General features: G+C 39.4%; 1 protein-coding gene across 2 annotated transcripts in view; it reads left to right on the forward strand.

Annotated features, from left to right (window-relative positions):
• qin overlaps positions 1 to 12,758 on the forward strand; it is an 870,645-nt gene that overhangs the window by 352,887 nt on the left and 505,000 nt on the right. For both annotated transcript variants that reach the window (XM_067138014.2, XM_067138015.2), the window contains exons 6-7: positions 9,307 to 9,677; positions 12,331 to 12,473. In XM_067138014.2, coding sequence (XP_066994115.1) covers positions 9,307 to 9,677; positions 12,331 to 12,473 — 514 coding nt within the window. The remainder of the gene's footprint in view (positions 1 to 9,306; positions 9,678 to 12,330; positions 12,474 to 12,758) is intronic.

The following is a 12,758-nucleotide window of genomic DNA, read 5'->3' on the forward strand; positions in this document are numbered from 1 at the left end:
TACTCATAGGGCACCTGAGCCTCTGTGGCTCAGGTGGCAGCACTCCGGCGGCCTCTCACCGCTGGGTTCTGTGGTTCAAATCCCGGTCACTCCATGTGAGATTTGTGCTGGACAAAGCGGAGGCGGGACAGATTTTTCTCCGGGTACTCCGGTTTTCCCTGTCATCATTCATTCCATCAACACTCTCCAATATCATTTCATTTCATTAGTCATTCATTAATCATTGCCCCAGAGGAGTGCGACAGGCTTCGGCAGCCGGCACGATTCCTGTCCTCGCCGCTAGATGGGGGCTTCATTCATTTCATTCCTGACCCGTTCAAATGACTGGAAACAGGCTGTGGATTTTCATTTTCATAGGGTACCTGATCTCCAGACCATTTCGGCTAACGTATGGAATCCGTAGTACCGTCCTTGTTAGATTCCATCAATGTGGAATGGACATTATTGATACTGTTGTAGATTTTTGTAATCTCTTTGATCTTTCCGTGCAGTCTAATTTCTTGGAGTTTGAAAAGAGGTACAGTGAGTATGGATTTCTTGTGTACTTACTAGGCTTTCACAGAGCACAACAGGTGACTAGCAAGGTTGTCCGAAACAGTGAGCTATACGAATACTTACCTTGCTAGTAGAGCTACTAAATTCTGGGCCTAGTTGAACCAGTTTTAAGAGTCTGGAAAAGCTAAATAAATACAAAAATAAGAGTATCCCTGCCCCGAACTCGGACTTGTAAGACTGGCGCGCCGTAGCGTTCGGTTTGCTCACCTCCTCTACGCCATATTGTACCGCGGTATTATCCGTGTAGATTACACTTCATGTGATAGTTTTACATAGTCACGATGTCCACTTGGTGTTTCACTGACGTTCAATTTATATATTAGATTATTTAAAGAGCGCACTCATGGTTTCTATTATTTAACGATATTATGGCATAACAGATTACTGTGTTTGTGCAGACCGTAGCTACAAGGATATCAGTTTTACTGTGTTTACTCTGCTTCCGGAGGAGCACATGTTTACAGGATGTATATCCAACTGGGGTTTGCAAAAAACCAGTGTTAGCAGAGGTAGCTAATTCTCCTCGTATAGATGCCCACTACAGGTTCACTGTTGTGCCTGTTGCATTGTTAACTACTGTCATTTGAAGTAATCAAAATTCTTTCCGGTAAAATCTAGTTGTTTTCCATATTTATATCTCCTCGCTCTGCTTTACTTGTATTTCTTGTGACTTACTGTGATTGAGTTCGACTCGTTGGCTGAATGGTCAGCGTACTGGCCTTCGGTTCAGAGGGTCCCGGGTTCGATTCCCTGCCGGGTCGGGGATTTTAACCTTCATTGGTTAATTCCAGTGGCCCGGGGGCTGAGTGTTTGTGCTGTCTCCAACATTCCTGCAACTCACACACAACACTATCCTCCACCACAATAACACGCAGTTACCTACACATGGCAGATGCCGCCCACCTTCATCGGAGGGTCTGCCTTACAAGGGCTGCACTCGGCTAGAAATAGCCACACGTAATTATTACTGTGATTGAGTACCGTACTGAATTATTGTTCATTAAAACACGCACGCACTCTCTTTCTCTCTCTCTTTCCTACCATTTTCTTCTATACTGGAATAGCCGTTCTTCATTTGTCCGTCCTCCCACACAGCATGAATAAAATGTTTTTGCTATTCGCTTTACGTCGTACCGACACAGATCGTCTTATGGCGATGAAATAAATAAAATGTGTATGACCTAAATTGTAGTACCTTATTCTCCGACGTTACGTACCGATTTTCATTGAATTCTCTTCACCGATTTTCAAATCGTTTATAAAGGAAGTAATCTTCATCAAATTCAATGTTAGTGGTATAACAAAAGTTGAACAATGTAATGTTTCCTGAACGCCGTTCAAATTCTTGTGCAGTTGTCATGATCTGTGGGTTGTATGAACACTGCAAACTGGTATGGGGAGGAAATCTCTTGACCGTAGGCCTACCTGCTATACCATCGCATGGTCTTTTGCGTGTGAAGTGGCAGAGAAATTTCATTCTGCTGATACATTGAAATCTTTGTATTGAAACAAAGGTTAACACATTTTTTTTCTGTTTTTATACTTAGTCTAAGACCCATCACAACAGAAATAAGCATGATTAAGAGTTCTCTTGAAATGATATGCCAAAAACTTCATTAAATATCCTTGGAACAAGTGCACACTGACAGTTTCATGACGAAGGATCATCAGTCCATAAACTGGTTTGATGCTGTTCTCCATGCCACCGTATTCTGTGCTAATCTTTGTCATATTCATACCTTGGTCTACTCCTGCTGCCTACACTTCCCTCAAAAACTAACTGAACAAGTCCTGGGTGTCTAAAGATGTTTCTTCTTCTGATCAAATTTTGCCAAATCGTTCTCCTCTCACCAATTCGATTCAGTACATCATCATTTGTGATTCCATCTAACAATCTCACCTTCAGCATTCTTCCGTAACATCTCATTTAAAAGCCTCTGTTCTCTTTCTTTCTGAGCTAGTTATCGTCCATGTTTCACTTCCATACAATACCACGCTCAAGACGAAAGTTTTCAAAAACATCTTTCTAATTCCTATATCATTGTACGAAATGAACAAATTTCTTTCCTCAAGAAAGGCTTTTCTTACTTGTACTAGTTTGCTAGTCTCCTTATGCCGTAATTAATTATTCTACTTTCCTGGTCACAACATTCATCTATTTCCTTTAAAACTTCATTTCCTAATCTAATATTTCCTGTATCATCAGACTTCATTTAACTGCACTCCGTGACGTTTGTTTTGGATTTATTTAATTTCTTCTGGTATTGCTTCACCAAGACTGTGTCCATACTATTTGGCAATTTCTCCAGATCTTCTGCAGGCAGATGGAATAACAATATCATCACCAAATCTCATAGTTTTGATTTCCTCTTCTTGGATTGTGATTACTTTTCCAAATTCCTCTTTGATATTCTTTATCGCCTGTTCTATGTAAACAGTGAAAAGGAGACGGGACAAACTGCAGCCTTGCCTGGCTCATTTCTAGAGTGCTGGTGCTTTTTCATAGCCTTCGATTCTTATCACTGCAGACTGATATTCGTACAGATAGTAGAAAATTATTCTTTCTTGGTATCTAATCCCGATCACCTTCAGAATCTCACATAGCTTGGTCCAATCATTATCGAATGCCTTTTCTAGATCTACAAATGCCATGTGCATAGGCTTGCCTTTCTTAACTTGATCCTCTAAGGTCAGACGTAAAGTCAGGTTCGCTTCACGTGTTGCTACGTTTCTTCTGCAGCCAAATTAATCTTCTTGCAGCTCAGCTTCCACCTGTTTCTTCATTCTTCTGTAAATAATGCGTGTTAAAATTTTGTAAGTGTGAGATTACTAAATTAATGGTGCGGGTTCTTCACACTTGTCAGCATCTGATTTCTTGGGAATAGGTATAATGACATTCTGTCTAAAATCGGATGGCACTTCCCGTATATCATAAATCTTACGCACTAAATGGAATAATCTCCCCATAATGGTTGCTCCTAGGGCGGTCAGTAATTCTGAGGTTATGTCATCAATTCCAGGTGCCTTGTTCCTATTTAGGTCTCTCAAGGCTCTGTCGAAATCTGGCTTCAAAATTGGGTCTCCGATTTAATCATCATAAACAGTTTCTTCTTGTTACAGAACCTTATCTTCTTCTTTTCCTTAATACAATTGTTGAACATGTTCCAGCCATCTTTCTGCCTTGTCTTCTTTACTTAGAAGTGGTCTTCCATCTGAACTCTTAATATTCATAAAGTTTTCCTCTCTCATAAGGTCTTGATTTTCCTGTATGCAACATCTACCTTTCCTAAAACCTTAAACATCCCTGCACTTATCTTTCAGCCAAGCTGACCTGCACTTTCTATCCACTTCATTCTTTAATTGCCTGTATTCTTTTCTGCCTTCTTAATTTTTTTTTTTTCCCATTCTATTTTTGCCGTTCAACAGTCATGTAATATCTCCTGAGTTATCCAGATGGTTAGCATGCTGGCCTTTGGTCGCAGGGGTCCCGGGTTCAATTCCTGGCAGGGTCGGGAATTTTAACCATCATCGGTTAATTTCTCTGGCACGGGGACTGGGTGTATGGTCATCTTCGCCATTTCATTTTTTTTTCTGACTTATCCTCTTATTCTTACTTAATCTTACCTTTCTTCCTAACTTTTCTTCAGCAGCCCTACTGATCTCATTCTTCACGACTGTCCACTCTTCATCTATTGTGTTTCCTTCAGCCTTTTCATTTAGTCCTTGTGCAACATGCTGCTTGAAACAATCCCACATACTCTCTTCTTCCAACTTATCTAGGTCCCATTTTCTTGCATTCTTTAATTTCTTCAATTTCTTCAACTTCAGATGACATTTCATGACAACTACCCTGTGGCCAGAGTCTGCATCTGCTCCTGGGAAAGTCTTGCAATCCAACACCTGATTTCTGCTCGAAGTCCCGGTGCTGGTGGTTTATGATGAACGCCCTTCACAATTATATCTTGATGTCTGAGCCGCCAGAGCGAAAACTCTCATCATAGCGAACACTATAGGTCGCATCGGTTTTCTTGGTAAAGATTTGTTCTAGAAATATAGGAGTTTTAGGTCCATATGTAGTTCTAAGTTGGCAGCACGTCGGCCTCTCACCGCTGGATACCGTGGTTCAAATCCCGGTCGCTCCATGTGAGATTTGCGCTGGACAAAGCGGAGGCGGGACAGGTTTTTCTCCGGGTACTCCGGTTTTCCCTGTCATCTTTCATTCCAGCAACACTCTCCATTCTCATTTCATAGCATCTATCAGTCATTCGTAAATCACATTGGGAGTGGCGACCCCATCGTACTAATAGCCTATATCTGCTTCATTCATTCCATCCCTGACCCGGTCAAGACTGGAAAACAGGTTGTAGGTTTTCATTTTCATTTAGTTCTAAGTAACGTCTTGGAATTGCGCATGATATTTTGTTGTAGATAGGTGTTTCCGATAAAGAGTGTCGTGACATGGTAGGTGTTCAAGCAATGGCCGGCGCTGACAGAAACTTGAAGAGAAAAACATGTCTTCGCCATTGCGTGAGGTCTGGGCTGTCTTCGATTGTGTTGTCATTTACATGTTCTTTATACCTAATCTTCATACTTCTTCCAAACTGTCCTATATATTGCTTATTACATTCTTGGCACATTATATACAGTAAATTCCAGTTTTATATTTATTCTCCTTATTGATAATGTGGGTGTTGAGTAAAATTTTATTATTTGTTCTATATATGACTTCGTTACCATGTTATCTAATTATTTTGTTTAAACTGAATGAATGTTTATTATGGAATGTGAAGACAACTGTGTTCTTCTCTTTTCGGTCGCTATTCAGAGTGGACTTCGGCTTGTTTAAAATGTTATTTTTTTGTTCTATTAATATATTTCTTAGATTAAGTTTAAAGGACATGTAAACACGATCAAACATACAAGATTTTCAGCAATAGGAGAATATATAGACGATGTTATTCATAATTTGACTGACATCACCAAGGACTTCAAAATATTACACACAAGTAAAGAAAAATTTACGTATAAACTTGAAGATTCCAATCTATGTAGCACAGAAAAGAAACAATGATTTAAATTTGAACGGACCATTAAATGCAGTGTGTTCTATTTAAATTAGCAAGAAGATACTTTGGGAAGAAATGAGAGAATAACCCAGCAAACACTCCCCCTCTAGTCTTTAGCTACCATAAAATTCCAGTTATCATTTCCTTGTCTTATCTTTGGTAAACCAGCAATACATAAAAGAAAACACGATTGTATTCCTATTATTATGAGAACAGAAATTTTTATGCATTTACATTCTTTCTGGAAAGCTTGTTTTTAATTTCTAACATCTTCCTTTCATAAATACAATTATTATATGAATATCTTCCAAAGAAAGAAGCATATAATAAATACTAAGCTAACATAATTTCAAAGCTCATTTGTTTTTTTATTGAGGTAATTGTGACATGATATGCTCAATACTATAGGAAATGTTCTTTATAATAAGTTCTAAGATTTGCAATGGTAGTTTAAGCTGCTGGAGAGCACAACTTTGCTTCTTGAAACATGTTTGTGTTTTGAGATTGCAATAAATTACATATTGCTGTTGACAAGGTGAACATTGAAATTTGACCTTTTAATGTGATACATTTCTTCACTGAAATCATTACTTTTGGTTTCCTTTTCTCATTTAATGTGCTGTTGTACATCAAACATACTTTTTGCTCTCACTTCAGCACTGCACAATTTACAAAATTAAACATGCCCATCTGCTGTAAATGCATCTTTTCCAAATTCATTCACTAGCTGATTTAAAATTACTCTTTGTGGTGGTTTCACTTTTGGCTTTTTTTTTTTTTTTTTCACAGAAATACCCAGGAGGATAATCCTGTACTGAAGCGTGTCATTATATAACTGTTGTTTCCAATCCCTTCTCATTTCCATGTGTTCTTGGCCTTCAGGTACACAGTGGTGAATGACTAGCTGTAGGATTAGGTGCGATGCCTGGTGCATTTCTTGTGGTTGAGACACGTTAGGAAATATTTTCTGATAATTATCAGTTTTGTATTGTGTTCCTGCACATATCTTGGATACACAAGACTCCTAGGTATAAATCCTTTTTTATCCTTTTAGTCACTAACTGTTGGTCAGTTTGCCTGGTCATGAAAGATTTAGCAAATTTAACCTTGTGTAAGTAAACTACCTATCCCCACAGGCCTCACATTCAGACTGAAGTCCTGTCGCAGGGAGTGCTGCACTCACCCCCCTCCCTTTATAGCAATTTTAGTGCAATGTTTGTAGCACTTCCCTGGACAGGACGTCAGTCGGGTTTTCGGCCGAGGGGATAGGTAATCACGAGAGAAGCACACTTCTCTCAAGAGCTTCCTTTATTAATTTTACATACTATGTTAACAAATAGGAGTGTACATGTTAAACGGGGGTCCAGCCCGTTCGGAGAGTCCAGAGAGCTACACTGCTGTCGGTGAAGATTCGTAGTTCCGTGAAGGCGTGTGGCAGGACTGCCAGAGCCTACAAGGTTCCCATAATGATGGCAGTCATCTTGGCAGCATTGATGGAGGCTGGTGTGGCATAGGTCTGTGTGCAGCCTTGATTTGTGGTTGGTGCGATGGCAGCAATTGAGCGAGGAGTTGCGTCTGTGTAGATATCCATTCGGACGCCGATGGTGGCCAGGTGTCGTGGTGTAGCTATGACCTGAGATGTGAGGAGTCGCTTAATCCAGAATGGTTCACCTGAGAGGGCGTATTTAGGTGTAAATCTAGGCCAGCCCATCACAAACGCACCCAACTGAGGTAACCTGCAATCTGTTGTCTTTCCTCGTTGTCAGCCACGGTGATGAGGGGGATGAGTTGGCATACCCGCTGCTGTGTGGAATATTGTAGCGATAGCTTCTGGCAGGGTATATCAGTTGTAACCCCTAGCTATGTCAATATTTCCACTGGTAACAGTGAGACCTGTGGAGAATCTCTTTCAAAGAAATGTTTACTTTATGATGTAAAATATTATTGCAGAATATTTTATTTGTATTCCCTTTATCTACCTAAGTAACTACTAGATTGTAAATTATTATTCTTCAGTGATATTTGGTAATGTTCCGGAAATATTATGATGCGGACATTTGGAACAGGGTGTGTTGGCCCCTGTCAATTTTAGAAGCATGTCTTTACTAATTCTGGAAGATGGAAGGTTCGCGATTAGGCTTTGCCATGTTCTGGAATATTGTGAAAACATCGCGACTTGATAAAGAGTTTTGATTGGTGGATCTGGGTGGCGATGGGATAGCTCTTGTGCTCTGATTGGTCAGCCTTGCCTTTTTAAGCGAGTGAGGCAAGATTTCATGGTCTTTCGTTCTCTCGTCAGTCCAGAGATCAGATGCACGTCAGCGAATCCTCGCTTCTGCGATTGGCTACCTTGGAGTAAGCACTATTGGTTTCAGTTCCACTTAATTTTACATTTATTGTTCGCGTGTATTTTCACATAGGAGTTTGCCCTACTCGCCCAGACTCACCACTCAATTTCTCAGATGTCTTAGAAAGCATGCTAACTTTCATTTAATATTGTATTTGTATCCTTGTTTCCTCTTACCCTCAAATTGTATTGTAGAAGTTGCATATATGTCAAGATATCTGTGGTTAACCTTTTGTCCTAAAAGCAAAGCTCTTTGCAAACTTCATCTAATTTGTATTTTGGAAACAGTGTAACTGGATTGTTGGGTTAGGTGGATTCTGTTCTGAATTTCTTTGTAATGTTTATTTTGAAAAATAAAATCTTGAATAAAGGGATCACCGTTGATTTTTCTGGAAACCCGCAACCTTCGTATTCCAATGGCCCTGGTAGGTTTCCCAGACCCGTTCCACGTTCCTTTATTATAGTCGTCACGTTGCCCAACCTGATGTTTGTTTGTATTGGCGCAGTTCATCTGGTGTTTTATTGTGTGCTAAGGTTTTAAAGTGCCTTGTAATTTGTTTTCCCCCCTTTCTTAACTGTGTTATCGTGTAACCACTGGAAACCGGTTACAAACAGGATGGACTTGTGGGAGTTGATGGTGATACCCAAGATGACCGTTAGGTAGAGATGGATTTCGTCAGCGAGGTCTGCTGTCATATGCTCGGCGCGGAAGGGCCAATTGTCTCAAGTATACAATCGTCTTCATGGGGAACTCTTGCTCCAAGATCTGGGCGATGGCCGTGGCCCACCGCTGCATGACCGATGGGGCCAAAGCATGTTGGTTTTTAGTTGACTGTTTCCAGTGGTGGGTTATTTGGTGTTTTACAGATTTGGTTCTTTAAAACTGTTCGAACGTTTGTTATTCTTCTGTAGCATGCCATATTTCTGCTAGGATTCCATCAGTTGCTGAATCTCATAATTGGGTTGTTGACTTAATGGCACTTCTAACTTCATCTTTCAATACGGAAGATTCCTGATTAAATCAACGTCTTCTTCTAAGCTCTCAGTACTTGTGTCTTAACTGTACTAGTTCTCTGTACCTCTGTTTGATCCCTACTCTTATCACTTACTGCATCTCTCTCTCTTTCTCTCTGATGTTTTTGTGGACAAGAATGGAGGTGCCCATTTAAATATGTGTTTTACCACCTATCACCTCTGGAAATATAATATATAGTTGATTTTAAGAACTTTAGTAATTCTCTCGTTCAAAATTTACAGGGTAGAGGACAGTTTTTGCACTAATTTACTATGGTTAAATTATGTCAGTCTCGTTTTAATATACAATATTTTTGTTTACAGGATGTGAAGAACATAGCCTTGAGTTCAGACACCACCAACAAGGTGGCCAATGATGTCCTGGTACAAACACAGCGCGCTGTGTCTCGTCACTTTGTGGACTTGCATGGTGCTCTTCAATTGTTGGAAACCTCCATTCTAGGGCAACTGGAACACGTTGGTTCAGGAGCAGCACGTAGTCTGGAGCTTGCAGCTCAGGAGCTAGACCTTCATATCGAAAACGTCAAGCAGCTGTTGGATGAAGCTGTAGCTGTTTGTGATCCTTCCAACCTTCCTCAGTCAGATGTACTGAAGGTTCTCGAGAAATTACAAGCTGCTGGGAATTTGCCTTGTCACCTGTTAACGGAAGAACCTAATGATGATGTTCAACTCAAGTATGTGTTTAATTTCTTGTTGTTACTATTCTTTTTGGTATTGCATAATTTGTGTCATGTTAGAACCTATATTTTAGCTTCAGAAAAGGGACAATTTTCTTTCTATTTAAAAAAAAAAAACAAAACTATTCAGGACGATTCACCGCTACATTTTTTATGCAGGTGCCATAATCATAATTCTGTTTTGTGACAGTCTAGTTCTGTTTCTCCTGCTTCCTTTAAATATCATTAGGACTTTCTGAACTTTTTGTCATTTTAGTCCTAAAAAAGTGTTCTATTTGTAAAGCATATCTAGTTAGCTACTTAATACTTATAGGCCCTAAGCAAAAAAATAGTTGACCTCTTGAAAGTTATTCTATGTCAAGACATTTATCCAGTAACAAAATTTGTCATACCAAAGGTTTAGCAGTGAGACAATGTTGTAAATATATTTTAAATAAAATAGAAAATATTATTTTGGAAGACCGTAGGTTGAGAGTTACTGGACGTAGCCAACTTGCTTGGCGATTGCACGTGTACACCCAGCAGAAGTACGTGGATTTTTATAGGAATAGAACAAATGAAGTCTCCATCTAGCGGTGAGGATAGGAATTGTGCTGGCTTCTGAAGCCTGTCGCACTTCTCTGGGACAATGATTAATGAATGACAGATGAAATAAAATTATATTGGAGAGTGTTGCTGGAATGAAAGATAATGGGGAAATCCAGAATACCCAGGGAAAAACCTGTCCCACCTCCGCTTTGTCCAGCACAAATCTCACATGGAGTGACAGGGATCTGAACCACGGAACCGAGCAGTGAGAGGCTGTCGCCCGAGCCACGGAGGCTCTTACCAGAATACATAACACTAGAGATATTGCAGTATCTAATAAGAATTACACAAACCTCAAAAACAGGAATCAATCACATAACAAGTACAGATTCAATTTCTTACCGTGCTGATTAGCCAGACAAATCGGCAATAACTGAGCACACTCTGTCATCGGGTCGTGATGTAGTGTTCCAAAATGTACGAGCTCTTACCCACACTAGACACTACCGATCCAGGATTATGTGGGAAACTGTGGAAATACGTAGAAATCCTAACATTTCATTGGGGACACTTTCTGTCAATTAAGTAATACGTGGTTGCCAGTCATTAAATGTTTCATTCCAGTCTTGTATCTATGTCATACTTTCATATTTGGAGCCATTTGGTTACAAATGAACGTACCACTTCCACTTCTATTATAACTTCTAAATTCAAGCATTATTCCTTCAGAAGTCTTTCTTGTGAACAGTCAAGATTTTCTTTTGAAGATGCAAAGTTCTCAGCAAAACGTAAAGAATTTTACCTTATTTTCTTGACACGGCATAAGCCCAAAAGTCTATATCATGTCTGCAAGTATGGGCCGCGAAAGCATCAATGATTAGTTACTGTTAATTTCTGGTTCGGCTGAAGTGAATGGATCGTTATAAGGATATGTAAGTTGTCTTTTTAATTTTTTAAAAACTGCATTTGAATGTTAATGTTGGTTAAAGGTTGATTCATTATTCAACCTTCCCATGCACTGTGTCAGCATCATAATTGCTTAGCTGGTCATTTACTATTAAGTCTGCATTTGATTTTTCATGTTTGATATTCAGACCAATCTGTTGAGACTAGTTGACAGCCATTCTGGTTAGAGCAGTGTTTGCTGTGACATCTTTTCCAACTATTTCCAGTCATCTGCATAGCATGATATAGTTGGAATATTGTTGTCTATTGATAATTTAAAACCATAAGAGTCCTACCATTACTGCTGCTGCTGCTGCTGCTGAATCTTAGGTATTTTCATTTTACACCATCTAGACTGTCTGTATGCCAGTTTTGATGTCTTTAACTCACCAGATGGCAGAGAAATTGATCTATATTGGGCAGTCCAGTAATGGACCAACTACATTTGTATTACAGTCAGTGGCTGACAGTTAATGTTGTCGGGTAAACATCTTTCACATTCCTATGTCATAAGTCATTGAATGCTAGATGGACATTTTTCTGTCCTTGAGAAAATCTCTCTCTGCCAGGTTTGAACCCGCATCTTCCAGATGCGAGCTCACAGCTGCATGCTCCTAACCGCATGGCCAACTCGCCTGGTGAAAGAGTATTTAATTGATTAACTGAAAGAAGCACAGTTTCGTATAAAGGTAAAAAATACATGATGATTTTCATAACAATAGACAATAATAACCTCAGTGAGGTAAAGTTCCTGTCTTTAAAATAATTGTGATATACGTCCCACAGTACCAGTCTTTTAAAAACTGATGAAATCAATTCCTCTGTTCCAAAAGACATGGCAAACTTGGGACAACGTGTTTTCTGCTGAGCAGCAAGAAACAAACTGATCCGACTTGAAGCAGTGTTGGGCAGCAAGCGTGTGAGCGATAGAGCCAGTTCTGCTCTCTGCCTGGCCATGTCAAACACTGGCTTGATTCTATGCACTCAACTGCTCAGGACCGCTTGTTAATGCTTGCTACTTCAGAATGCTTTCTGTGTGGCCTTACCCTTAGTATTACATAAACAAGGTGTTTTTTGTTTTACCTGAGGACATACTGATTGTTCATTTTATTAGCATGATTGTGCATCTTTACATTTTATTGAAGTTCCTCTTGGTAGTTGCAATCCTTTCTTGCAGATTTTCTGTAGATGCAAGCTTTGTGGAGCAGTTAAAATCACATTGCCACCTTGAAGTCCCTGCAATGAGGAAATTCATTCTTGTGCCAACTGAGGATTTACCAGAGGATTATAAACTAGAAACTATAGACGAAAGTGCCCCAGGTAAGAATCTCATTTCCCTAGCTCTAATTTTATAAAGAAAAATACTTTCTTTGTTTGCTTGGTGGGTGGAAAATGTCTAATAACTAGAAATATAATATTTAAGTTTTAGATGCTTGTATACAGTAGGTTGGAAAAATATTTCCTTTAGGTAGGTGCCATGAAATTTATGAAGTACACCATAAGGAATATAAGTAGATATAAAATGGTCAGTTAATGGGAAAACCATTAAGGATTATCAGCACCATTGGTAGATCAAGCTTTATTTTAAAATCTTGGTGCTACTCG

Source organism: Anabrus simplex, chromosome 1 (assembly GCF_040414725.1).
Source record: "Anabrus simplex isolate iqAnaSimp1 chromosome 1, ASM4041472v1, whole genome shotgun sequence".
Lineage (NCBI taxonomy): Eukaryota > Metazoa > Arthropoda > Insecta > Orthoptera > Tettigoniidae > Anabrus > Anabrus simplex.